General features: G+C 38.5%; 1 protein-coding gene across 1 annotated transcript in view; it reads left to right on the top strand.

The window, feature by feature from the left end:
• Positions 1–732: 732 nt before the first annotated feature.
• LOC124500932 (probable cation-transporting ATPase 13A4) overlaps positions 733–27,243 on the top strand; it is a gene marked incomplete at its 3' end in the record, with an annotated part of 69,721 nt that continues 43,210 nt past the window's right edge. Inside the window, exons 1-7 of the mRNA XM_047064795.1 lie at positions 733–798; positions 7,714–7,783; positions 17,969–18,103; positions 20,623–20,793; positions 21,862–22,019; positions 22,625–22,813; positions 25,332–25,393. Of these exons, the coding sequence (XP_046920751.1) occupies positions 733–798; positions 7,714–7,783; positions 17,969–18,103; positions 20,623–20,793; positions 21,862–22,019; positions 22,625–22,813; positions 25,332–25,393 (851 nt within the window). The remainder of the gene's footprint in view (positions 799–7,713; positions 7,784–17,968; positions 18,104–20,622; positions 20,794–21,861; positions 22,020–22,624; positions 22,814–25,331; positions 25,394–27,243) is intronic.

Consider the following 27,243-nt stretch of genomic DNA (forward strand, 5'->3'; position numbering starts at 1 on the left):
AGCTGCATGTTGGTGTGTAAGTTGCAGTCAATACTCCTTGGATATGATATGGGGATGATCCCCATTGTCCACATTAGCCTCTGCAGAAGTTTTGCTGAACACTCTCCCCAAGGAGCATTTCTGCATTTCGTCTTTGGGCTCATACTCAGTGGTGGTAAATGGATTAACACAGCAGTCTCTGATAGTATGATAGATGAAGTCGGAAGAGCAATTTTCTAAACACCCTTTCCTTACTTGATGGATGCTTCCATTTCCATCTCTTCCCTCGGGGCTCTTTGTGTGCAAAATCGCTCTTCTGAAAGGAGTTTTCGCATGCTATTAGTACCTAGTGGATTTATGATGTCCTCTCATGCAAACAGTCTTTCTGCCATTGTGTGGCTGGAGTCTGCTCTGGTGTTCTACACAAAATGCTATCCTACTTCCCTGATTAACAGCTTACACTGGTTGACATTTTAAAGTATGAGACACAGTTTAGCTCCCCAAAACAACAATTATGTTCTCCTAATTAGGCCCAAGTGCAGTCAAAACTCATCATACACCTTGAGAAACCTTTACTTTCTCGGACATTCAGTTGAATCCTGTGGTACTCCATTGTTACCACCAGCACCTCAACCTTAATTCTACTAGAAACCCCAGCTGGGAGCAGAGTATACATTCTGACTACACTAATTAGCATGCAGTTCTCCTCTATGACCTCTCTCCTTTGAACCCAGAAGCACTTGGGCCCCTATGATGGATGAGAACGAAGTTGCCAAGAATAATGACAAAAACATCAAATTTGGGAAGGAGAAGTTTTTGGTAAACAGTCCATGATTTTGATGTGAGGTGGAGATTTTAAAATAGTTTGCATCCAGTTGAACCTAATTATTTTCTGTTACTTTTTCCTCACCTTCTTTATTAAAAATATCCCTGGTAGCAGAGAGTCGAGGAGAGGGTTAGGTGCTTAAATAACAGAATTAAAAATAACAGAATTGAAAAAAAAAACAAATTAAAAATTGGGGAATCCCAGGACCAGCTTCCAGCTGAAGATTTTTGAGAACGATTTCCTTTCTGGCAACAGTCCCCTTATCACCTGGCCATGGGAGGGAGCAGTAAGGTGACAGAAATGAATACAGACAGCAGATTCCTGAGGACAGCCCCTTCCTAAATTTTCCTGGTATCTCACAAACGGTAAGAAAGAGATCCAAAATTTCATACTCATGAATAGAATATGGAAATTTATTGAAAGCGAGAGCCATTATCTGCCAAAAAGTTCCTTCAAAGAAGTGAAGAAACATACACTAAAGAAATGTGTGGTTTCAGCCACTGGCTGGGGACTGAGGCGCTGAAATCTTTTAAGTATCAACGCACCACAGAGTGCTCACCGTGAAAGACTCAGCGGGAGAGGACACATTATGTGTTATGTTAGTAAAAGATACCATGGGGATGTTGTCACGGACCACAAGCTCACCTTCAGTGCTTCTTGCAGTGAACTTCTCCTGAAGTCCAAATGCCATCCCCATAGGAGGAGGAGAGGAGAGGAGAATCTTGAACTGATAATATTTTAACCCACACTGAACTGGCGCTATTAGAGTGGACTGGACAGTTAGCCTGCTTTTAGATGGGCTGTGCAATGCCAAGTGAGATCAAACTGAGTTGCAGGAATAAAGTTCACCAGAGTCCTCTGGATTGCAGTAACTGAAATTTAAGATGCTTACATTTATGTTTCTTTGGCTTCTAAAGAACATAATAGGTTACCAAGATGAAGTCAAACAGTCCTTTTAAGGAAAATGTATTCAATATGGGGGATTAGAAGAGTTGGCAAGAGATTTATAAGAAAGCTTATAAAATGTTTGCCATTTTTAGGGAAATAGTAGATTCAGAACAGGAAAAACGTGTATGAAAGCCAAAGGGAACAGGACCTGGGACCGTTTATCATTGAAAAATTTATAAACTTCAGGATTTTTAAGAGGCGATTCCACAAAAGCAAATTCCCATGAATTTTGGGACAATTTGAATACAAACTAAGCCTGAACCTTGGTGGAAGGAAAAGTACTGGCTTTGGAATGGAGAAGAAATAAGGATGAATTAGTAATGGGTTGTGGAATCTTAAAATGCCCAAGTCTACAATTTCCCTAATTTATACGTTGTATAAGTCACACGAGTCTGTCACAATACAGTCTGTGTGCTTCAACGGACTCCCTAGCAACTCATGAAAAATGGCAGAATGATGTTCCATCAACCCAGAGAAAGGATATTTGCTGGAGGAAAATTGTATTGGTGTGAGAGAAAAAGCCCTCAATGGTGAGGCCAATATATTCTGTTTAGATACTCCTCAGGATCACATTTTATTGAATATTACCATTTTACCTTTTGTTACCAGGGAACTATCAGGCTTAAAGCATATTTTCAGTGAACTGTGTATAGTGGAAGAATAATTATTTGAAAATAATTTTAGCTCTGGATTTAATGACCAGACTCTATTTCTCAACATGTTATATTAGAAAAACAACTAGAATTTAACAGCTTGTCTTTTTTTAAGATCCTAATTCCAAAATTGAATGCAGCTGCTTGTTTTTTTATTGTTGTCTTGAATATTCTCTCTCTCTTTTTTTCCATGTATTTCAATATTTTTTTGTTTTCTGAAAACAAAGGAATGGACTAAAATGAAATAAATCGAAAAACGTTACCTCAAATGAACTTTAGCTCAGACATTTCTAGCAAGTTAATGCCATCTGGTACTAAAATGTGAAATTTACAAAACGTGGTGAGAACATTTAGGTCTCTATTGCTTCTCCCTCATTAGAAGGGAAGAGTCAGTTCTTCAGGTACTATTTGATATCCCTCGTTTGCTTTTCTGGGCCAAAGATTAAAAGCCTTTGGCTTGGGCACAGGTGAACATGTTTTCCGGTCATTGTGTGGAAACTCTTGCAAAGTACTGAAGAAATCTTTCATACCTCAGTACTCTGAATAGCACCCTCCCCATCAAAGCATGTTTACCATCCAAAGGAGCACCAGAGTCATTGGTAAATGAAAAGGCTTGCAGAGGGCACTTGGCCTCTCAGCCAATGGAGCAGTTTCAGCTGTCTGGGGCTTGAACTTCTCGTCCCTTCTCCTTTCTTCTGTCCTACTATCTACTTTCACCCCCTTGCCACCCACCCCCCCGCCTTACTGGAACAGAAAGAGCTGCTCCTAACTGTGTTTCTTGCCCCAAGCTCTCTTCCTTTTAATCCATTGGTTAGCTTATTTGTTTTCCCAGAACATATTTTTACCATTTTATTTTTGAAAATGATTAATTTCGGTGTAGAGTCTTCACGGCACTGTCCCAAGCCTAACCTCACTTCAAACTATGGCCCACGAAGGGGACATGAAAGAGCTGTAACCACAGGCAGCTAGACCTTTCAATGACCAGTTGCACTGGCTCCTGTTCTATGTTGCATCCAGTGCCAAATCTTCCTCCCATTCACGGCTCTCCTACTCCATCTTTACTTCCCATGATCTCAACTCCTATCCCTGACATTCTTGCTTTTCTATACTGTAACCCCACCCACACTTCCCCAGACGCAGCCAGTAATAGTTTGTAGATGGGCATCTCGGTGGCTCAGGTTAAACATCCAATTCTTGATCTTGGCTCAGGTCACAATCTCACAGTTGGTGAGATTGAGCCCCGTGTCGGGCTCTGCTTTGACAGTGCAGAGCCTTCTTGGGATAATTTCTCCCTCATTTGCCCCTTCCCTCCATGTGCTTTCTCCTCTCTCTCAAAATAAACTTAAAAGGTAATTAAAATACTCTGTTAACATTGTATTGCTTGAACTCTGTTTATAGGTAGTGTCTTGTAAATCATGCTCTAGGTTTCAAGTGACAATGAATCCTGTCTAAAATCTTTACATTTTCCTTATTTTCAGTGGAAATAAGATACCCTTACTGTAATATTACAATTAAAACCTCCATATCGTCTTTTCTCAGAGTCCAGGCAAATAATATCTCATCCAAATTAAGACTATTAACTAGAAGTCTACTGCATCTGTTAATTTTCCTGTTTTGTAAGAGAAGAAACTTGTGTTTGGAATCTCAGAGAGAACTAATGAATGTAAAGTTTACTTCAATTCAATACATATTCAGTGCTTCCTACATGAAAATGACTGTCCTAGCCAAACTGGAGAATAGAGAGATGGATAAGATACAGTGTCTCTCCTTCAAGAAGATGAAATCAAATGGAATAAAGGGATGCACACATAGTTACTACATAAACTGGAGGAGAACAGAGATGTAAGAAACACTTATTTTGGCCGAACAGAATAAGGATTAAGGATTCTTGAAGGAAGTAGGTTTTGTGCTGGGTTTAGAGGGTTTGCAGGATTTTTTAAGGAAAGGCAATACCGGTGGAAGAAAATTTGAGTGTGTTTCCCAGAGTCAAGTAATGAATTAAGGGTCATTCCTCCATCTGAATATTAGCACCTCTTGAACTGGGACATGGGTTACCAATTTTCCATTACAGTGAAATCTCGTAAATTTTTAGCTTAGACCTGCTATATTGTAAGTTCTCATTAAACATTTGATGAATAAACCAATTGACAGTATTAGGCTCCTGCACAATTTTAATGCCACGAGTGTCTACACAAGACTTAATAAAGTTTCACAAAAGCTATACCAAAAGCCACCTGGGTGGCTCATTTCTTTGAGTGTCTCTTGGTTTCAGCTCAGGTTATGATGTCACAGTTTCCGTGTTGGAGTCCCCCATGCAGCTCTGCACCGACCAAAGTCTGCTTGCGATTCTCTCTCTCCCCCTTTCTCTTTCCCTCACTCACTCATTCTCTCTCTTGAAATAAATGAAAACAAAATTTTTTTTCTTTAAACAGAGTTACAAGGAGAGAATGGAATCTTATATTTTCTGACCTGAGATAAAACTTAGCAGGAACGTATTTATTCCTCATTATTTCTACCTTCATCTGCTGGTGTTTCATTTTTGTTTTATTTTATAAGCTTCTCAATCTCAGTCTGTGCTTCCACATCTTCTGGATTTAGGTTCTCTAATTCAGCAGGGGCCTCATATCCTCCCACAGTTTGTCCTTTAAAAATGTTCTAACCAGATTTCTGAACCCACAGAAGGAACAAAGGGGGCAGCCCTCACTTAATTCAACTTGAATCCTGGCATCTATGGGATTTTTCATACCATCTTCCCAAACCAGCCTGAATATCATATCCTTTGAGAGACTGAACTCTGGAGCCATGTGGGCTTGAGTTCAAATTCAATCCCTGCTTAATATGATCTTGGACAAAAGTCCTAAAGTGAACTACAGGTATGAAGTGAAGGTGAGAATATCTGTCTACCAGAGATTGATGAAAAAGACTGAAGATGTGTCAAAAGCCCACGTACCCAACAGGCTGTGATTACAGTTCAGCTCTGCAGAATTGCAGGGACTGAACAAGACAGGCAGGTGTGAGACAGGAAACATGAGGTTGCATAGTGGACCATGGCAGCCAATCTCCAGATTCTCTTTCCTCTCTCCAACTTGCAGCTGGTGAAGGAATAATCACTCCCAGTGGCCGTGCACTCCAATTTTTTACAGAAAATCCATTGGAAAATAGGATTTTTTAAAGTTACTCTGCAACCGATCTCATTGAAATAAAATGATTCCATAAAATAAAATGTACAACATTTAATGCTCTTACTGGGTAACTATGTGTGTGTGCATTCACACCGCTGTGTGCACACTCGTGTTCATGCACATGTATTTATCGAAAAGGATTCAGATTGATTTGGTGTACCCCATGTCTTGGAGCTTAGGGATTTCACCCCTATTTCTAGATGTTCATGTGGTTGTAAAAGCATTCATTCACTTCTTTACCAAAAAACATGTCTTGAACACTTTTTAAGTTTCAGCTGTATACCCTTCTCAGTTCTAGAATTTATCTAACGATTATACTGACTGTACTATTCAGAGGTATAGAACATACCCAGAAGAGTGCAGTGGAAATTAGAGATAATCTGCTCAATTGCCTCAGTTTATTCATGGGGAAACTATGGTGCAGAGAAATTTACTTGAATTTCTCAAGGACATAATTCTCAGAGTAGCTATAAAAGGAAGACACTGTTTCTCAACTTTATCTGCACATTAGAACTATCTGAGGAAATTTAAACATATTTATGCCTAGGTTGCACCCCAGACAAGTGAAATCAGAATGTTTGAGGGTGAGACCCTGGCATTAGTATTTTAAAGCTTCCAGTTAATTCCAATGGGCAAAAGGAGGTTTTACCTATTGCCCCATAACAACATGCCACTATATCTCTTTTTTTTTTCTTAAATTTTTTTTTCAACGTTTATTTATTTTTTGGGACAGAGAGAGACAGAGCATGAATGGGGGAGGGGCAGAGAGAGAGACACAGAATCGGAAACAGGCTCCAGGCTCTGAGCCATCAGACTCACAGATTCAACAACCGATTTGATTGAAAGTCACTTATTTGGAGTTTTCTGTTATTGCTTCTATGGGCTGTATATCCTCCAAAAGCATAATTTTTTTTTAAATTATGGACTGTAATGATATATTTAAGTTTGAGACTGATTAAATATATTTCTCTCAGTGGGTTGAAAATTCCTTGCTAGTAAGAACTACAACTGTTTTCTTTTTCTTTTCTTTTTTTTTTTAACATTCTAGCCCCACCTCTTAGCATAGTCTTTGTCACAGGGAGTTTGTGTAATAAATGCTGAGTGAATGAAAAAATGAATAAAAAGATAAAATAATAGTAAAACACTGTCTTTCATTATGTGTATTAATTGTTCTTAGGACACATTAATCAGATTTATAAATGATTTATGCTAGGAAATACAGGGGGGGTGACATAAATGGCAAAATCAGAAGAAAAACATGAATACACTAGGTGATTAGGAGTTTTAACACCTAGAACCAGATAGTTCTTTTACACAACAGTTTCTTTCTTTTTTAAAAATGTTGATTCATTTTTGAGAGAGAGAAACAGAGAGACAGAGACAGAGCATGAGTGGGGGCTGGGGGGCAGAGAGAAAGGGAGACAGAATCCAAAGCAGGCTCCAGGCTTTGAGCTGTCAGTACAGAGCCCGACGCTGGTGTTGAACCCACGATCTTTGAGATCATGACCTGAGCTGAAGTCGGCCACTTAGCCTACTGAGCCACCCAGGAACCCCTCTTTTACACAACACTTTCTTTAAAAATGTGAAATCAAATGTAATTTTATTGTATTTTTCTTTTTTATCCTCTTATTGATTCACTCTCAACGTCCTGTGTATTTCATATATTAAAACAATGTATACTATGAGGAATAGTAGGCACCACTAAAACTCCTTATAAAGTTACAGATTAAGAACTCTGATGTGGAATAACTCAAAACTGAGATATTGCTTAGTTCTCAAAGCTATTTAGGTATGAACATTTATCTTGAATGACTCAAGTTCTTGTTCTCTGCTGAAAGAACTAAATACAAATTTATGGTCACCAAAATCTACTTTGAGTGAACAGAGCAGGTTGGGAAATTTCTATCAAAGAACACATACTTCTTATTGCTGGTGTTCAGCACAGCATGTTGGATGACTTTTTAGGTAACCAATAGGCTGCTTGGTCTTTCATTTGTAGCCAGTGCATTCAGTTGGGAACAAGTCAGTGCTCTATCTTTAAAGAGACTAGCACTTTACTGAATTAATACCTGGGACTTCTCAAGTAGAAAAGCCTTTTTTCCCATTTTCCTTTCTTCTTTGTCAGCAATCTGTAAAGCTCCACCACCTAGTTGAGTCACATAATAGCATTACAGTCTCTATATGTGGGAGAAGAGGTAAATCTCATTATTTTAGATTTGTGTGTTGTTCATAAGGAATCAAAATGGGATTTAAACTTGTATTGCTGGTTGTTGCTACTACTTTCCTCTTCATACGTGTGTGTTTCCGGTGCACTTAAAGGAATGAAGGACTTGAGATGTTTTCACCTTAAAAAGAACTTTACTGAGGTAAAATTGACATACAATAAGCTGAGCATATTTAAAGTATAAAATTTGATAGATTTTGACTTATGTACATCCTTGTAACTATGAAACTATTACCACAATAAAGATAATGACTATACATTGCCCTGAAAATTTCCTTCTGTGTGGACCTCTCCCTACCCATCCCCATCCTCAAGCAACTGCCTTGCATGTTTAGAATTTTATATAAATGGAACTGTACAGTGGGCAATTTTTGGCTTTATAAGATAATTTGGTTTAATTTTATTGGAATCAAAGTTCAAAATTATTTTACAATGCATCTATTTTAATATGTATATCAATAGTTTATTCCTTTCTATTTCTGAATAGAGTCCCAGTGTATGGATAGACTAGTTTGTACACCCACTCACCAACTGATGGAAATCTGGGTTGTTTCTAGTATTGGGCTATTTAATGTCTCTATGAAAATTTGTGTACAAGTTTTGCATGGACATCCACTTTCATTTCTTGTGGGAAAATACATAACTGTGGGGCGTCTGGGTGGCTCAGTCCGTTAAGTGACTGACTTTGGCTGAGGTCATGATCTCGCAGTTTGTGAGTTCTAGCCCTGCGTCAGGCTCTGTGTTGACCGCACGGAGCCTGGAGCCTGCTTCAGATTCTGTGTCTCCCTCTCTGTCTGCCCCTCTCTTGCTTGCTCTCTGTCTCTCAAAAATGAATAAACATTTTTTAAAAAACAAGAAAATACAAAAGTGCGAAATGGCTAAGTCATATGGCAGGTAAGTGTTTAACTTTTAAGACACTGCGAAATTGTTTAGAAAGAGTTTGTACTATTTTACATTCTTAACAGCCGTGTATGAGAACTGCAGTTGCCCTATACTCTTATCTGCACTTGGTATGCTCAGTCTTTTTAATTTCAGCCATTTTAACAGGTGTGTAATAATATCTCATTGTACTTTTAATTTGCATTTCCTCAATGACTCATGGCACTGACCACTTTTTCAAGTGTGTAATTTCTATGTATATATTTTGTTTGGTGAAGTTAAAATTTTTGTGCTGCTAGATTCACTTTTATTAATTGACTTTCTGGATTTCTTTCTGTATTCTTACAAATCTTTTATCACAAAGATGGCTTGCAAATATCTTTTTCTCACTCTGGGACTTCACTTTCCATTCTCTTTACAGTGTCTCCCAAAGGGTGGATATTTCTACTTTTGTTAACGTCCAGTTTATCAAATTTTCTTCTTGTGGATCATGCTTTTTCTGTCAGATCTAAGAAAACGTTGTCTAATCCAAGGTTATCAAGATTTTTTTGTGCTGTCCTAATGTAAATAAGTGCTTAATACATAAGTTCTTAATGAATATTTACTCAATGAATTGATGTGAGGTATTTTTTTTCTTGAAAATATATTTTTATAACAATTTAATGGGAAATAATGGTTATTTTCTTTTTTGAATTTTAAAAGCTTTATTTAGGTGTATTTTATTTAACCTACAATAATTAATTTTTATGAAGAGTTCTATTTTTTTAAGTATAATTTATTGTCCAATTTGCTTCCATACAACACCCAGTGCTCATCCCAACAGGAGACATCCTTTGCAAATGAAGGGTTACAAGCTGGTACCTTCCTTGGAAATCCCCCACATTTGGGAAATTTGTTAAAGGTTAGGGTAGATTGAACAGATTTAACAATATTTAACAACTTTGTTGCATATGAAGTTGGGGAGTACAAGTAGGACACTTTCCTAAAGGACTGAATAGTCTGAATAACTAATTTCATCAAGAAATAATCCATAGTTTTCAAAATGGGATAGTAATTATGAATATAACCTGGTGGCAAAATTCTAGTCTTTCTTTATCCAACCCTTAGGTTGGAACACACCTGGTTCTCAGGAGGAGAGAGGGCTATAATTAACAACTACAATGCATACTTTTCTATCACACAGACAAGCAACAAAAAGCTATAAAATTTGTAGCCCAAACAGAAACGATTTGGGTCCCAGGATCATAATGTTACATAGAATGCAGGGTGGTGCCCCCTGTCACCCTTCCTCTCAGACCTCCAAGTGATGGGGTTCTTTCCAAAAGGGGAATGTCCTTCATGAGAGAGAAAAAAGCCACATTCAGATTAAATTAAGTGCCGTGTTTTTGTTTTAACAATTGGTAGCAAAAACCAGGCTGTTTGCTTAGCTTTATTTACTTACGGTGGCTAAGGGTTTGGGGTTGCTGCTGGAAAATTGGGTGCTTAACAGGGTTTATAACCAAGTTAGCTTTGGTGAGTGGAAGAACACGTCTTTGAACTCATAAATAATCAGCAACACTGCCACTATATTCCTTTCATGAGACTACCGGTGAAGTCCTTGGTGGCTAGCTGATAACGATGAGTGTATTCTTTTTGTTTCTGTTTTTCTCCAGGTGTAAAAGGCCTCCTCCAGACTAGACACCATTAATGAGGCTTCTAATGGACAAATATACTTTCAATCTTTCAGGACAATCCTTTGCTTCCTACTGTAAATTAGTATCGATCTGGTCATCTAGTTATTTCTCCTTTCAGGCACAATAGGAAAATTAATGTAATAAGTAAAGTTCTGCCTGCTGTGAAGCTTTTCTTCTTCACGGTCATTCTGGGACCCTTTTAAGCCAGGATCTAAAACCATGAAATATTTGGGATTCTTTCTTGTCTGTTAATGATCACAAAAAAACTTCGTCTGAGGTCTTTGATGTACAATGAGGAACAGACAACAGAATGACAAAATTGGGAAGACATGTTGGGAGATGAGAAAAATGTTCTTAAAATTCACTTGGATTTTAAAAATCTGATTGAGTCTTATTTTGTTTATAACTCTTCTACTTGATAATTGAATCTTGTTGGAAACTCATAATTTATAACGGCCAGTCATATCAGATAACATTAAATTCATGATAGACAGGTAAAGGCTCTGGTTTTAGTCTCCCTCAGAGATTAATAGAAACAAACAAACAAACAAAAACTACATTGGATTCTAGAATGTTCATAGTTTTAGGTTTCTTATTTATATCTATATTGTATTTTGAATTTTTTTAAAGATTGAAGTTCATTTTTTTTTTTTTTTTTGCAAATAGACATTCAAATGTTCCAATATCATTTGTTGAAAAGACTATCCTTTCTTCACTCAGTTGCCTTTGCATCTTGGTAAAAAATCGGTTGTTCATATACAGGTGGATCTGTTTCTAGACTCCCTATTCTATTCTACTGATCTATCTGTCTGTCTTTATACCAAAGCCACAAGGTGGCTTTATAATTAGTCTTAAGATAGCATAATGTAGTCATCCAACTTTGTTCTCTTTTTCAGAGTTGCTTTGGTAATATCGGGCCCTTTGCATTTTCATAGGACTGTTAGAATCATCCTGTCAATTTCTAACAACAACAACAACAAAATCATGATGAGATTTTGATTAGGATTGTGTGAAATCTGTAGATCAATTTGTGGAAAGTTGACATATTAATAAATTTGAGTCTTCTGACCTATGGACATAGTATGTGTCTCCATTTATTTGATTTTGGTTAATTTGGTCTTCTTTCTCTCAGCAATATTTCACAGTTTTTGGTGTGTGGGCCTTACACATTCTCTCTAAGATTCATTCCTAAATATTTCATGATTTTTATGGTCTTGTGAATGGTATTTTTAAATGTAAATGTTCAATTGTTCGTTTGCCAGTAGTTTCCTCAAATGCATGTGATGATTCATCTCTAAGCACTCTTGGGTCTGTATTCTGAACTCATAGAGACCTCTGGATTTTTTCTGGGTTCCCCTTCCCTGCACAGTGGCCTGGGAAGTCTCTAAAGGCAGTAAGCTAAGCAATTGCAAGGCACCTTCACTTGTTTTCTGTCTTTCGTTGCTTATGTTCAGTGCCCCCAAACCATTGTTTCACATATTTTGTATGGGTTTGGTTGTTTCTGGTGGGAAGATAAATCTGTTCTTTTTTACTACTTCTTGGCTGGAAGTGAATCTTGACCTTTTAAAAATAACCTGGTCATTTTCTTGCTTAATTTTTTATGATGAAACATTTCGCATACAGACAATAATGGAGAGAATACAATAATGACACCCATGTAGCTTTCACTCAGAATCAATGATTATCAGGTCATTGAATCTTTTTTTTTTCCAACTGTCTTACTACCTCCTTCACTCTAGATTTATTTTGTTGCTATTCCAGATATCATGTGATTTCATTTGAAAAAAATTCAGTATATATGCAAAATATAACAATTCCTTTTAAATTTCTTTACATAAAAAAATAAAATAGCTCCATAATTTAAAAAATCAATTATATAGAAGTATTCAAATTTTCTTAGTTGAGTCACCAGGGTGTGTTTATACATGTATATACATCTTCAAATCAGGATCTAAATAAAGTCCACATACTGCAATTGATTGGTAAGTCTCCTCTAGTTTATGTTTTATAATAATTTTTTAAATGCTTATTTTTAGAGAGAGAAAACATTGGAGAGAGAGAGAGAGAGAGAGAGAGAGAGGGAGAGAATTCCCAGCAGGCTCCACACTGTCAGCATGGAGCCGACTCTCACAAACTGTGAGATCATGACCTGAGTCCAAATCCAGAGTCAGATGCTTAACTGACTACACCACCCAGGGGCCCCAAGTCTCAAGTTTATTTTAACTCTACACATTCCCTCCTCCATATCTTACATTTTCCTTGCAAATTTTTTTGTTGTTGTTGAAGAAAGGAGGTGGTTCATCCTGTGGGTTCTACAGTTTGGGTTATGTTGATTGCATATTCATAAAATTATTTAACTTGATTTTCTATTGCTTGCAATTCCTGTACATTGGTAGTTAGATCCAAGGCTTGAGTTTTTGGCAAGAATACTTCATAGTTGATATAGTGAACTTCTTTTTTTTAAGTTTATTTATTTATTTTGAGAGCGAAGGAAGAGAGAACTCATGAGCAGGGGAGAGGCAGAGAGAGAGAGAGAGAGAGAGAGAGAGTCTCAAGAAGGCTCCACACCGTCAGGGCAGATGTGGGGCTCAATCTCAGGATGGTGAGATCATCCTGAGCTGAAATCAAGAGTCAGACCTTTCACTAACTGAGCGACCCAGGCACTCTGATATTGTGAACTTCTAAAATGGGAGGTGCATACTATCTGATTATCTTCTTTTTGTGACATTAGCAAACAAATGTTTATGACCTAGATTTACTATTTCATTAGGAGTTTCAAATTTCTACTTGTATCATACCATCTTCACATACTAAGTGGAATATTTCAGTAAAGAAAAACCCTCCTCAACCATTTCATTACCCTGAGATTCAGTTTGTTTAAGAAATAAAAGATTAATATTTGATTTTTTTTTTATGTACCAGCTTTCAAAATAATGGGTTGATCCTCTAGCATTATCCAAAGGATTTTTTTTTTAGAGTCAATATGGATGTATAATGTTAAACGTTGTTGGTACATTTCTCTCCATGGCAATTTTTATTCTTACTGTGCTCAAATTGTCTCATCTTTGGCCGTTGAGTGCCTCCTCAGGTTGGCTTCTGAATTCTTTTGCCATGACTTCAGCAGTCTTTGAAAATTTTATTGCTTTCTGATATGGTATGATATTCCAAGTTCATCTGGAACAGTTCTGCTCTAAACCTGGACACATCCATTTTTCCAAAGAGCTCTTAGTAATGGTACTTAGAGACCTCAAACAGCACACTAGAAGCGCTCGTATCTACGTGTTAGTCACTGTTGCTAGGCCTTTTTAGGAGACAGATGTCGGAAATAATTTATTTCTTTTTTTAAATGTTTTTTTATGTTTGAGAAAGAGAAACAGAGTGTGATCAGGGGAGGGGCAGAGAGAGAAGGAGACACAGAATCCGAAACAGGCTCCAGGCTCTGAGCTGTCAGCACAGAGCCCAACGCAGGACTCGAACTCACGAACCGCGAGATCATGGCCTGAACCGAAGTCAGCACTTAACTGACTGAGCCACCCAGGCACCCAGGAAATAATTTCTTAAAGATACAATACATTATGAGTTCATACTGGCCTTTCTAATTCAAGTTTAGAGCTATGGGCTTTTTACTTAACTTTGTTGATTATTGATTGTTGATTGTCTCTCCTTTCTCTATCTCAAGTGTCCTGATTCTCAATGATAGCAACAAATTACTCATTTGCTCTGTTCCTCATACACACTAATCTTAGAGTAGCAAACCAAGACACCCTGCGGGAATGTAATTCCTAAAACAATTTCATGTTTTGTTGGAATTCTTCTTTTCTCCCACTTATGATATGTCATTTCAAATGTACAAATTATACATTTTTTTAAAAAAATTATGTTTCAGAGTTACTCAAAATGATTCTTCTCTGTTTATGTCAACAATTTGGTAGGGTCATCCCATTCATTTTGCCTTAGGTTTTTAGTGTTAGCTTTTCAAATTTGTTTTTTGTATTCCTTTATGTAGATATTATACACAAATATATATTGTATAAAATATAAATTTATAAATTTAATAAATTATATATAATGTATAAATTATACATTAGATAAAATGTGTATTATGATTACATAAACTATCTGCATGGTTCAAAAGATCTTAAAGGTCTTAAATCCATAAGACAAGACATTTGGGAGAGTCAGGCTCCTATCCCTCTTAATCTACCTTGTGTAATGTCTAGAAGAATCATTTTTGTTTGCTTTTGATTTATTCTTACATTTAACGGATACAAAAATTATAATATCCATATCTGTATCGCATGTATACAGAAGATTATATATATTTATACTGCTGTTTAGATGACAGGGATATACCATACACATTTAATTTATATTTCCTGGTGTGTATGTTTTACATGCTTTATTTTAATTGAAGTATAGTTGACATAGAATGCTATATTCGTTTCAGGTGTATTTGTATACTTAACTGTGTTTCATAGTCTTTCATAATGGGATATAGAAATAGTTTTCGTGTGTGATTTCAGCTGTATAGTACTCTTGTGTATGGCAGAGCATTGTTTATTCAACCAGTTCTCTATTGAAGTATGTTTTTTATTGTTGTTTTTTAGTTTTTACTATTACAGATAGTGCTGAAGTAAAAAGGCTTGTTTGTGCATATGTCTTTTCATATTGCCACCAGTTTATCTTTGGCATTGATTTCGAGAAGTAAAATTGCTGAGTTAAAGGATGGATGTGTGTATGTATTTTGCTAGGTACATATTGCTAAATTTCTTTCCATGGAGATGGTACCAACTTGCATTTGCACCAGAAATTGTAAGAGTGCCCGTGTCTTCATGGCTTTGTCAACAGACTATGCCGGCAAACTTTTAGATTTTTCTAATTAGATAGATGGGCAATGTTATATGTATATATTTATTTATTTTTTCTTTTTTAAGGGAATAACTTGACTCTTACAGAAAAGTTGCCAGAATAGTTCAAATAACTTTTTCCCTGAGCAATTTGAGAGTAAGTTGCCAAACTACTCTTACATGACTCTTACATATTTTAGTGTGTGTTTTTTATTTATTTATTTTTTTTATATGAAGTTTATTGACAAATTGGTTTCCATACAACACCCAGTGCTCATCCCAAAAGGTGCCCTCCTCAATACCCATAGTGTGTGTTTTTTAAAGACAAGGTCGTTCTCCTACATAAATGACAGTGTAGCCGTTAATATCAGGAAGTTAATATTGATATATTAATAGAAACATGCTCAGACCCTATTCGAATTTTCCCAGTGGTTAATAATGTTCTTAATAGAAAAGGATTTGGGATCACACAATGGTGTTGTTCAACATATCTCTTTATTTTTCAATCTTCCCTTGATTTTCATGACTTTGATTCCTTTCACTCTGATTATTTTGTAGAAAGTCTCACAATCTGGATTTGTCTGATATTTCCTAATAGTTAAATTCAGGTTATGCATTTTTGGCTGGATATCACAGAAGGGATGCTATGTCCTTGTGGCTTCCTCTCAAGTGCTACATAATTTAAATTTGTCCTATTACTGGTGATGTTAATTTGGATTACTTTGCTAAATAGTACCTGCCAGGTTTCTCCACTGTAAATTTACTCTTTTCCCCTTTGTAATTAATAAATATTTTGTTGAGAGATACTTTGAGACGATATAAATAAACTATCCTCATTAAATTTACCCACTAGTTGTAGTATCCATTGCTATTTCTTGGCTAAATTATTACTTTGATGGTTGCCAAATGGTGATTTTCTAATTTTATCTTTTCTCCTGCATTAATTGTAATGTTACTGTAGGAAAAAACTATCTTTCTCCTCATTTATTCATCCATGTGCTTATATCATATGGACTCATGAATTCCTATTTTATTTGATGGGTTATAGTTCATTTATCTTTATTTACTGTGATGCTCAAATTGTTACACATTTAGGCAGTGAAAGCCTGTTAAATTGGTTTTGATGTTTTTTCTTTCTCCATATTTCCTTGAGCAACAAAATGTTCTAGCTTATATGATACTTTTCTTGGCCCCGCCTTATAATCAGCCATTTCCTTAAGGAACAAGGATTCTTTTTGGGGAGAGGAATAGAATTTAGAAACCAAAATTTGGGCACTAGATATGCACATTATTATTGGGGTTTCACTGCTCCCAGGCCCTCTCAGAGAACAGAATTAGTGAATATATGTATATCAAAAGATAAGCAAATGTATTTTATATATGTGTGTTCTTATATACACATACATTTACATCTATATTATTTCCCTATTTATCTATTGAAAACTGTCAGTTTACATTGTTGTCTCTAATTCTAATCTAATACCAAAGAGTTTATTCTACATTTATTTCCATCTATATTTGTAAGTTCCTTTCTTTATGAGAAACCTGACTCCTATTAGCCTCATTATATCTACTTAATTCTATCAGTCCCTGCTGAGCGGAACCCAACATCCATCATTACTGATGCCCTCCCCTACTTCCATGTAGACCCCTTTTTCACCCTTCTTGGATTCCAACATCCCACACCAGGCCACTGTCACCAATGTGGCCCTTCTCTCCCTCCTTGGGCTCTGACACCCTGCACCGGGTCATGTAAACACCTGTCCATTCTGCTTAGGCTCCAAAACTTGCAGCAGGCTGCCCCCACACCCCACTCCACCCAACCTTCTGCAAGGATGCCTATCTTATTTAACCCCTCTAGCTTTGGGATTGAGTAAGGAAGGAAAAAAGTAAAAGAAAGCAGACGGGAGGAAAGGAAGGAAGGTAGGTAGGAGGGAAGGAACTTTCATTTTTTAAATTATGAGTAAGAATGAGATCTCTTCAAATGTTTAGCGTGCCATTTGCATTGTGCGTATGCCTCTGTGTGTATGTGTGTGTGTGTATGTGTGTGCATGTATGAACTGTTAACATCTCTAGCAATTTTGCTATAGTCATTTGCTGTACATCTCTTTTTTCAGGAATTCTTTATATATTAGGAATATTAATCTTTTGTAATGTAATGTACTGTAAATTTCAAATACATTTTCTAAATTTGTCTTTAGGTTTTTTTCTCTGTTTTCATTTTATGCAATTTATTACTTTTTTCTCTTATTGTTCTCAGATTTTGAATCAACATTGAGGAATAGTTTCCTTTTTTAAAAATATAATGTATTCTCAAGTTAGCTAACATACAGTGCATATAGTGTGCTCTTGGCTTCAGAAGTAGATTCCCACGATTCATTGCTTACATACAACACCCAGCCCATTCCAACAAATGCCCTTCTCAATGCTTATCACCCATTTTCCCCTCTCCCCTATCCCCCCCCCATCAACCCTCAGTTTGTTCTCTGTATTTAAGCGTCTCTTATGGTTTGCCTCTTTCGCTGTTTGAAACTATTTTTCCCCTTCCCTTCCCCCACGGTCTTCTGTTAAGTTTCTCATATTCCACCTATGAGTGAAACATGATATCTGTCTTTCTCTGCCTGACTTATTTCACTGAGCAGAATACCCTCCAGTTCCATCCACGTTGCTTTTTCATTGATTTCTGATTAAGCTAGATGTTGGACTACGTGTTGTGAGAAAAAAATCTGACTTGACTCTGCCATCTCACACTTTCAGCTGGAGTCCAAGAGCTGGAATCACGCTTCCTGGTACCCGGAGATCTATTAATTTTGACGGGGAACAAAGTGCAAATGCCATGCGATGCCATCCTGATTGATGGCAGCTGTGTGGTAGATGAAGGCATGCTGACAGGTACGGTTCTGTCTCACGACTTACAGCCTTGGCAAGCTCTCCCAGGTTCCTTCTCTATCAGAACAACCGTGGCAAAGCGGGGGCTTGCTGTGGGATATTACACTCCCACAATTCTTACTTGACTGTCCTGCTCTGGATGGGAGAGTTCAAATTAAAGCTGCTTTCTGTGTCCTCAGTTTGATACAGTTGTAATTTTCTGTAATTTTTCTGCTTAGCGTTTTCTTCTTGAACAAAGGTTATTGCAACCCTGTCGCTTTACCTTAGAAGACTGTAGAGATCATTAGACATTTCAAATCATCTGTGACTTTTATGTTCAGTATTTTCCTATAAATTATATCTTTTGATAAACTTGGAAGATATGAAAGCTATTGATGACATCCTGAAACCCAGAAGGTCAAGTCCAAGCTCTTCCCTGCCTTGGCTTGAATATGTGAAAAGGTTCACGACAAAGGACTTGTCACACATCTGCTGCCTGAAAACACACTGGGACTTTAGGACTAATTGAATTTCATTTTTAAGTAGTATGCTGCTAGAGCAGGGAGGGACCTTAGAGGTCACTGCATCTCATGGATATGGAAGCTGAGGTCCAGAGAGAAGAGACCTTGAGATCACAGTGCTTCGAGTTCTCACGAGTGCACATTTGAGATGTTGTGCCAACATTTCTGTAAGATAAGAAAGAATCATAAAGTTTTTTTCACAGATGGACTAGGGGGCTGAGAAGACACATTGACATACTGTGGTTCCCACTGAAGCCAAAATTGAATCCATTTCTCTAGGACAGACCAGGAAGGCATGAAATGGAGACAAGAACATGTATCTTTCTTCTATGTAACTTTACCAAAAAATGTTTTTTATTTTTTTATTAAAAAAATTTTTTTAATGTTTATTTATTTTTGGAGACAGAGAGAAACAGAGCATGAACAGGGAGGAGCAGAGAGAGAGGGAGACACAGAGTGGGAAACAGTCTCCAGTCTCTGAGCTGTCAGCACAGAGCCCAACGTGGGGCCCGAACTCACGAACTGTGAGATCATGACCTGAGCCAAAGTCAGACACTCAACCGACTGACCCACCCAGGCGTATGGTCTGCCCCCACCCCAATTTTTTTAATGCGTGGCAGGCCATGTTACTTCATATAAGGAATCCATAGATCTGTAAAATTCCTTTAGTGCTGGGACCTCTGCAATGCTAAGTACCTTTCTTCTGGCAAAAAGTGGCCCTACTACAGTGGGACATATCTCTGACTTTGTACTGCCCACTTTTCAAAGGCCAGTGGAAGGCTTTACAAGGTTTATTCCACAGATCAGACCCTAATTACTTCCTCAACGTCATTCACCACCCTGTATTAGCACTTCAGCCCACTGCCATCTGCTCCTTCCATGTCACTGGCAGCAGTCGCCCATGTCCCAATTGCCAAACCCAATGGATTCCTTAGATTTCTCTTCTTGTTGACCTCTCTGCTGCTTTTGATGATTCTGACCATCTTTCCCTTTGGAAAACTCTCTTCTCCCTAACTGTCCAAGATAGCGCCATGTCCCATGCTGCTCCTGATTGTTGGTAATGCTCAGAGCTATGTCCTAGTCCTATCCTCTTCTATCCTCACTCTTTGTCCCTCAGTGATCTTCTCTCTCCTGTGACTTTAATCATAGCCTGTAAGGTGGTGAACTTTGACTAAATGTCTCTGGTCTAGGCTTCTCCCTTGAACTCCAGACTCAAATAAATAAATAAATGCAAGACGTCTCAACATAGCCATTCCACGAGACATCTCCAACTCATGGTGAACATAAAGCAACTCTTCCTTCCTCCTATAATCCCTGTGTTGATGACTAATGCCACCCTCTGCTCATTTCCCCAAGTTGGAAACCAAGAAGCCATTTTGAATTTCTCTGTTCCTATGACCTCCCAATACAAAATTCTCCCCAAGTTTTGTAACTTCTTACCTTCTTATTTCTCAGCTCCTGGACTTCTTTTTACTCTCACTGCCTGCTGCCATAAGTCAGACCTTGTTCTCTCCATCTGGATGTCCAGCTTCCAACCTCACCAGACTTCAATCCATTCCCTGTACTGCAGATAGAGTACTCTCTCTCTTGTACATGAATATGATATTACTCTCCTGAATAAAACACTTAAATATCTCCCCACTCCCTTCTGCCACTAATGCCTACAAAAACCATGTAAACACTTAAATATGTGCACCTAGAGCCTCCCTGCTTTGGTTTCCTGCACAGGTCTCATGGCACCTCATTCCCCATGCCCCACATTCTGGACCTCACAACTTGCTATTCCCTACACAGCTATTTCTAGCCTTCTTTAATGTCCGTGTTGGATGTTACAATACTTATAGTATTTATAATACAACATTATTCTTATTTATTGGGACTACAAATCTCCTAAAAAAAAAATCTCCTTGTATCCCTAATACCTAGGGTTGTCCCTGCCACCCCCTGCAGGCTTATAACAAACATCCACCGCATGCCTACTGAGTGCATACGTGATTTAAATGAGATGTTCGTTTTCTATAGGAGAAAGTATTCCAGTCACTAAAACTCCATTGCCCAAGATGGAGAGCTCCATGCCCTGGAAAACGCAGAGTGAAGCCGATTATAAAAGGCATGTCCTTTTCTGTGGGACAGAGGTTATCCAAGCCAAGGGAGCGTGCTCCGGGACCGTGAGGGCGGTGGTGCTACAGACTGGTGAGTGAGCGTCCCTTCTTTGGTTTGTTACTTTAATGAAATATTTTTGCTCAGTGTGTCTAGTGCCTGAAATCTATTAGGTAAGCAATAGTCTTTCGATAACGAACCAAACCTATTAAAGTTCCATATTTCAAGTGTGAATTGCACTATGGCACATGCCTTTTAGTCAACAAAATACCAATAACAATAATTACTATTAACATGTTTTGTAGTTTAGAAACTATCTCTATATATCAAACCTGCACAGCAAAGATGCTTGTTCCCACTTCGTACATAAATAGGCTGAGGTCAGCACAATCTGAACAAACTTAAAAAAAAAAAAAAATCACATAGTCACTGACAGACCTGGGTCTAGAACTTAGATCTTTTAGCCCCAAATCCCAAGTTTTTTTCTAGCCAGGGTTAGAAATTGAAAACTTGAGGGGTGCCTGGGTGGCTCAGTCGGTTAAGCGTCCAACTTCAGCTCAGGTCATGATCTCACGGTTCGTGGGTTCGAGCCCCGCATTGGGCTCTGTGCTGACAGCTCGGAGCCTGGAGCCTGTTTTGGATTCTGTGTCTCCCTCTCTCTCTGCCCCTCCCCCACTCGTGCTCTGTCTCCCTCTGTCTCAAAAATAAATAAACATTAAAAAAATTTTAAAAAAGAAATTGAAAACTTGACACTGAAAAGTATTAGAAATTAAGTCCATCAGTATTTACTGGGTCCTATGGTTTAATTTCAAGTAACGTGTGTGTGTGTGTGTGTGTATGTGTGTGTGTGAGTCGTTTCCTTAAAATGAAGTTATATTGGGCAAGGCTGTGTTCTGATCTCAGTGTGGTGGTTTCCTATCTCTGGGTCGCATTGATTTTGAAAGTAGAGAGAAGAAAGATCAGAAGGGAATAGGCTCTGAAAAAGTAAGATATTTCCATTCTAGCACTCAGGTGTCTTCCCAATTATCCTTTAATTGTGTTTGGGTTTAAGCACTGTTGAAATATCTCTAGAGAAAAACAAAGGCCAAGTTGAGGCTTAGAAGCGTGCTAGTAGTAGGATTTGTCATCCTAAGAATGTGGGTTGTGTGTTTGTTACTTCAGGATTCAACACTGCAAAAGGGGACCTCGTGAGATCCATTCTGTACCCGAAGCCAATGAATTTTAAGCTTTACAGGGATGCCATCAGGTTCCTCCTGTGCCTTGTAGGGACAGCAACCATTGGGATGATCTATACTTTGTGCGTCTATGTGCTCAGCGGGGTAAGTTGCTTTTGTTCTTTTACTACATGCACACGTAACACTCATGGAGGTATAATTTATACTCTGCGTGTTAACCTTAATCTCAGCCATGGTTTATAAACCTGGGAAACAAAGCCAAACGCTGATACCTGCACATGTACTCACAGTTCGCCAATATGAGAGATTGATCCCCAAGTAATAGTATAACAATCAGAACTAGAGGGGCAAAACGCTGTTTCCTGAGCTACCAACAGTGCCTCTCATGTTGTAGACTTCTTACACCATTTTTTCCTTTTCGATCTGAGAATGTTTATCCCAGTAACGTAGTATTTTGGCGTTATTAAATAAGGAGCTGAAAATAAAACCTGGATACCCCATGTTGGTGAGGCCATGGCAAATTTGTACATTGTTCTCTGCTGGTAGCAGCAATGAATCGTTACAAACTGTTTCATTGCACTTTGGAAAATCTATGAGAGCCATAAACCGTGCATACTTTTTGACCCATTCAAATCATTTCTGGGAATCTGACCTAAGGAAGTAAACAAAAAGGAGGAAAAAAGTCATATGCACCAAGCTGTTCAGGACTGATTTACCTGTAATAGCTGAAGAGTGACTTTATGTCCCAGGAGCCTCCAGAGGAGGTGGTGAAGAAAGCCCTTGATGTCATCACAATTGCGGTCCCTCCTGCTCTACCTGCTGCTCTGACCACAGGCATTATCTATGCCCAGAAGAGGCTGAAGAAGAGAGGCATCTTTTGCATCAGCCCCCAGAGGATCAATGTATGTGGACAATTAAACCTTGTCTGCTTTGACAAGGTATGTGTGTTTCACCCTCATTATCATTGCCATTTTTATCATCGTTGTCATCGGGTAGAGGCGCTTCACACTTTTCTGGGGCAGGAAACACAGGATGTGTTATCTGCCTTCCTTTTATCTCTGGTTGGATGCGTAATCTAGGAAAGGCACGTCTCTTGAGCTTCCAGATTCTGGGGTTTAGAAGAGGGAGAGTAGGTACTGAATAAGCGGGTCTTTGAAAGTCCTTCCAGCTCTAGTATTTTCTAAAACACAGTTAATTAAGGTAGCATTCTGTCCCTCCCCAGACAAAACCACATACAAGGAACAAAACTTAAACCCTTCACTATGGTCCCTGCTTGACCACTACCATGGTCAAGAATATTGCCTAGCGTATAGTCAGTGCCCAATAAATATTTATTGGTTTAATAATGAATAAATAAATAATGAATAATAATAAACAATGATGAATAATAATGAATAATGCATAATGATGAATAAATAATAATTAATCATAATAAATAATGAATGAATAAAAAAAGGAAGAATTTATTTAACTGTATTTTCCTTGGGCAGTTGCACTTGGCTATAGGAAAGCTCCAATCAAATCCTTACTGTATTTTCCCATCTGTAGTATATTGCTTAAAATTATTCTTGACTATATGCCAGTTATTCCCAACCGGCCTCTTATTCTACCTCCTCCTGAATATATTCTTTTGGTCTGGTGTCTGCCTATACTGAGTGAGGATAGGGGCTGTGAGAGGGTAAGGCAGGGATGATGGGCTGTTTTGTGTCCAGGTCTTCATTTATAAAGGGGATTGATGACTGCAGAGAGAAGTCAATGCCTTTGAAAGAAGTTTAACATTACAGTTCTCCTGGTAAGGAAAGGCACAGTCCTGTGGGCCATGGAAGAATGGCAAGTTTGGATAAGGGATCTGAGGAAATGCTTAGACCAGGGCCTTTACTGGGGTCTCTACGGGGAAGGCAGGTCAGGGCAGGGTAAACAGCTTATGACTGGCTAGTTTGAACGATTTGGGTGAGCTTTGGGCTGCAGGGTGATCTCTGCCCCTTGGCCCCAGGATGATGAAGGCAGAGGACTATTGCCTCCTGAGGAGTAGGGGCCAGGTAGATGATTAGTTTGCATGTCAAAGGCACGCGGAGTCCCTTACTATCTCTAAGAATTGGCTAGCCCAGGAGATGGAGTCTTTCCTTAGAAAGGTTTTTTAAGATGTCAAATCATCATAATATATAGAAAATTAATACAACACAAGGGTATAATAGGCAGGTGAATATGGGCAAATGAGTGGATTTAGGAAAGCAATAGAGCCGGTGGTTTTGACCAGAGCAAGACGTCAGTAATGGGAGAGGTTTGTACACCTTTGCTATCTGGCTAAGACATTTGTACATACCTTCCAGGCAGTGCCGAACCTTTGAAAGTGGTTTTTGGTTCTGTTTTTGCTTTTTCAATAGTTGTTCTCCTTTTTCTTACTTTTGTTGTGGCAAAATGAACATTCCATAAAATTTACCGTTTTAACCATCTTTAAGTGGCTTTAAGTGCACTTACATTGTTGCGCAATCATCACCGCCATCCATCTTGAGAATTGTTCTATCTTCCCAAATGGAAACCCTGTGTCCATTAAACAGGACATTGAAGTTCTTGAGGACAGAAAAGTAATAGGATCAGAGCTATATTACATGGTTACTGGACTATCAGCGAGACCTACCACGATCAGAAGGCTAAACATGGCTCTTGCCAGCATTTCTGAATTATTTTGTGATCCAATTAGCATAACAAAGAAGAATGTTCTATTTGTGGGGTCATCTCATCCCTGCACTTGGCAAAAGAAGCAGGGGTGGGACAAATCATTATGACATGAATTTGCATAAAATAAGTAATAATTGGGGGTAATTATCATAATTTGCTCTCGCTCTGTGTCAGACATTAAATCAAGCACTTTATTTGTATTATCTAATTTGACGTTCACAATAACCTCATCCGATTATAAGCACATTGTACAGGTAAGGGCTCCGAGGTTCAGAGGGATTAAATAACTCTCCCAGGTCATACAGCTAGTGTTTTAAATGAGTCCAAGCTCTTCATCATTATCCTGTATGGAGAGAAATACCAAAAAGCACCCTCTTTTACCTAACAGGTGTCAAAGAGCAAACCACCTGTTTAGAGCAGGGAAAAAGTCTACTCCCATTACTTATTTCTGATGACCTACTTTTATCTTCTGCTGTAAAACCTGGGACTCACCCATTTTATAGCTCTTACAGGCTTACCAAGACTTTCCCATTAGATCCTCACAACCAGCCTCTGAAGTCTGTAAGACAGATACCATTTTCTTCCTTTATCGCCAGTTTGGTGGTACAACTGGTAGGAGCCATCCAAGCTTCTGCCGAGGACCCCAGGATTCCCACCTGACTGTGTCCTTCCTTGAGGTGCTGATTTCAGTAACGTGTTTGTGACATGTATTTCCCTGTTAAAACATACCTTAGGGGCTGTCGCTTCAGAGTAAACCGAGCCCTCGTTTCTGTTTAGACAGGCACCTTAACAAGGGATGGTTTGGATCTCTGGGGAGCCGTGCCCTGCGATAGGAGTGGGTGAGTACCTGGGACTGAATGCACTGGAGTTTCTCTTTTCCCAGAGAAAATACTCTGCATTTTCTCCTGAAAATTAATAATGAAGACATTTTGGCTTCAGAGCAGTCAGTTGCCGGAGTGCCTTCATGTAATGTCTCTTTGGAGCACTTCCAAGTCTTACTGAAACATGCATAGCTCCCTACACCCTATCCCCTGCCCCATTCCACTCGCAAACCTAGGAGACAGAGGGGTTTCGCGTCTTTGCTAAGATGTGATTTGTAAAATCATTTTTAAATTTTTTTTAATGTTTATTTATTTTTGAGCAAGTGAGAGGGAGAGAGAGAGAGAGCAGGGGAGGGTAAGAGAGAGAGGGAGACACAGAATCCAAAGAAGGCTCCAGGCTCTGAGCTGTCAGCACAGAGCCCGAGATCATGACCTGAGCCAAAGTCAGATGCTTAACCAACTAAGCCACCCAGGCACCTTGCAAAAAAATCTTAAAACTGTAATTTGCTGTCAGCATATTAGTGAGGGGCCTGAAGTTGACCCAGTGTACCTGATTTGGAGAATACCAGGACATGGTCCCTCAGGGAAGTAACATTCCTTCTACAAACTGAAGCCTTTCAGTTTGCCTGGAAGGAGAACACTGCACTGACTTGTGCACAGTGAGTTTCAAGAAGAGCAGCAGCCGTGAACACGTAGCTAATGCACTCATTTTCCTTGGTATTGCAGTTCTGGAAACTCCACCTTTTGGGTGCAGGGCAACTTCTCCTTTCTGGCCAGAAAAGACACGGTTTTTGGCAATTTTCAGCTTGGGGTGGTATGATTTGCATGGCTCTCTTGTGTGGCCCTCTTGTGGGCATGTCTGACATTGCACCCCCCCTCGCCCCCCCCCCCCTCGCTTTGTCTGGTCACTACCTCCACTTGTGAACAGAACAGATTCGAACCATCTGACTTTTACATTTTTTTTTAAATGAAAGTATTTCCCCGGTATCCTCACATCCTCCATCACAAAAGCATCTAATACATAAAAGGTACATTGTGGTTCTTCTTATATGCAGGTGACCTATAATTTTATCCACAAAATATTTTAATTACATGTGTGTAATACAGTCTCATATGAAAATATTATTTATAAGCAAGTCTATTTCCTGGGTTAACAAATAGATCTCAGTGCTTCTAGCCACTTTGGTCCACAGGAGAAACCTCTTATAAATATTAAATGTTCTCAAGTTCTTTTCATTTTGTCTCAAACATAGATTTAGATATAGACCTGGTCTTCCTGTTCATTTGTATGTTTCCACTTCAGCTTCCACAAAAAATGTATGTATTTGTTCAAATACGTGAGCATCCTGAGAGTAGTTGGTCTTTTATTTATATTTGTGTTCCTAGTGCCGTAGCACTATACCAGGCACATGGGCACACACAACAGGTGCCCAGCAAATGTTTAATTAAAATGAACTTACTATGTTCCACCTTTTTTTTTTTTATGTTCCATCTTTTGAATGCTCTTCCACTTATCGAATTCAGGCATCCTCTTATTCACAAAACTTTCTATTTCTAAAAGTAACCTGTCAGGGGCGCCTGGGTGGCTCAGTCGGTTAAGCGGCTGACTTCAGCTCAGGTCGTGATCTCGTGGTCCGTGAGTTCGAGCCCCGCGTCGGGCTCTGTGCTGACAGCTCGGAGCCTGGAGCCTGCTTCTGTTTCTGTGTCTCCCTCTCTCTCTGCCCCTGCCCCGTCCGCGCTCTGTCTCTCTCTGCCTTTCAAAAATGAATAAATGTTAAAAAAATTTAATAAATAAATAAGTAAAAGTAACCTGTCAAATTGAAATAAAAACATTGATACAATGTTTAAGTTATTGATTGATTAATTAA

Source organism: Lynx rufus, unplaced genomic scaffold (assembly GCF_022079265.1).
Source record: "Lynx rufus isolate CCGP_SWC_20201006 ecotype Redwood Valley unplaced genomic scaffold, mLynRuf1.p SCAF_64, whole genome shotgun sequence".
Classification (NCBI taxonomy): domain Eukaryota; kingdom Metazoa; phylum Chordata; class Mammalia; order Carnivora; family Felidae; genus Lynx; species Lynx rufus.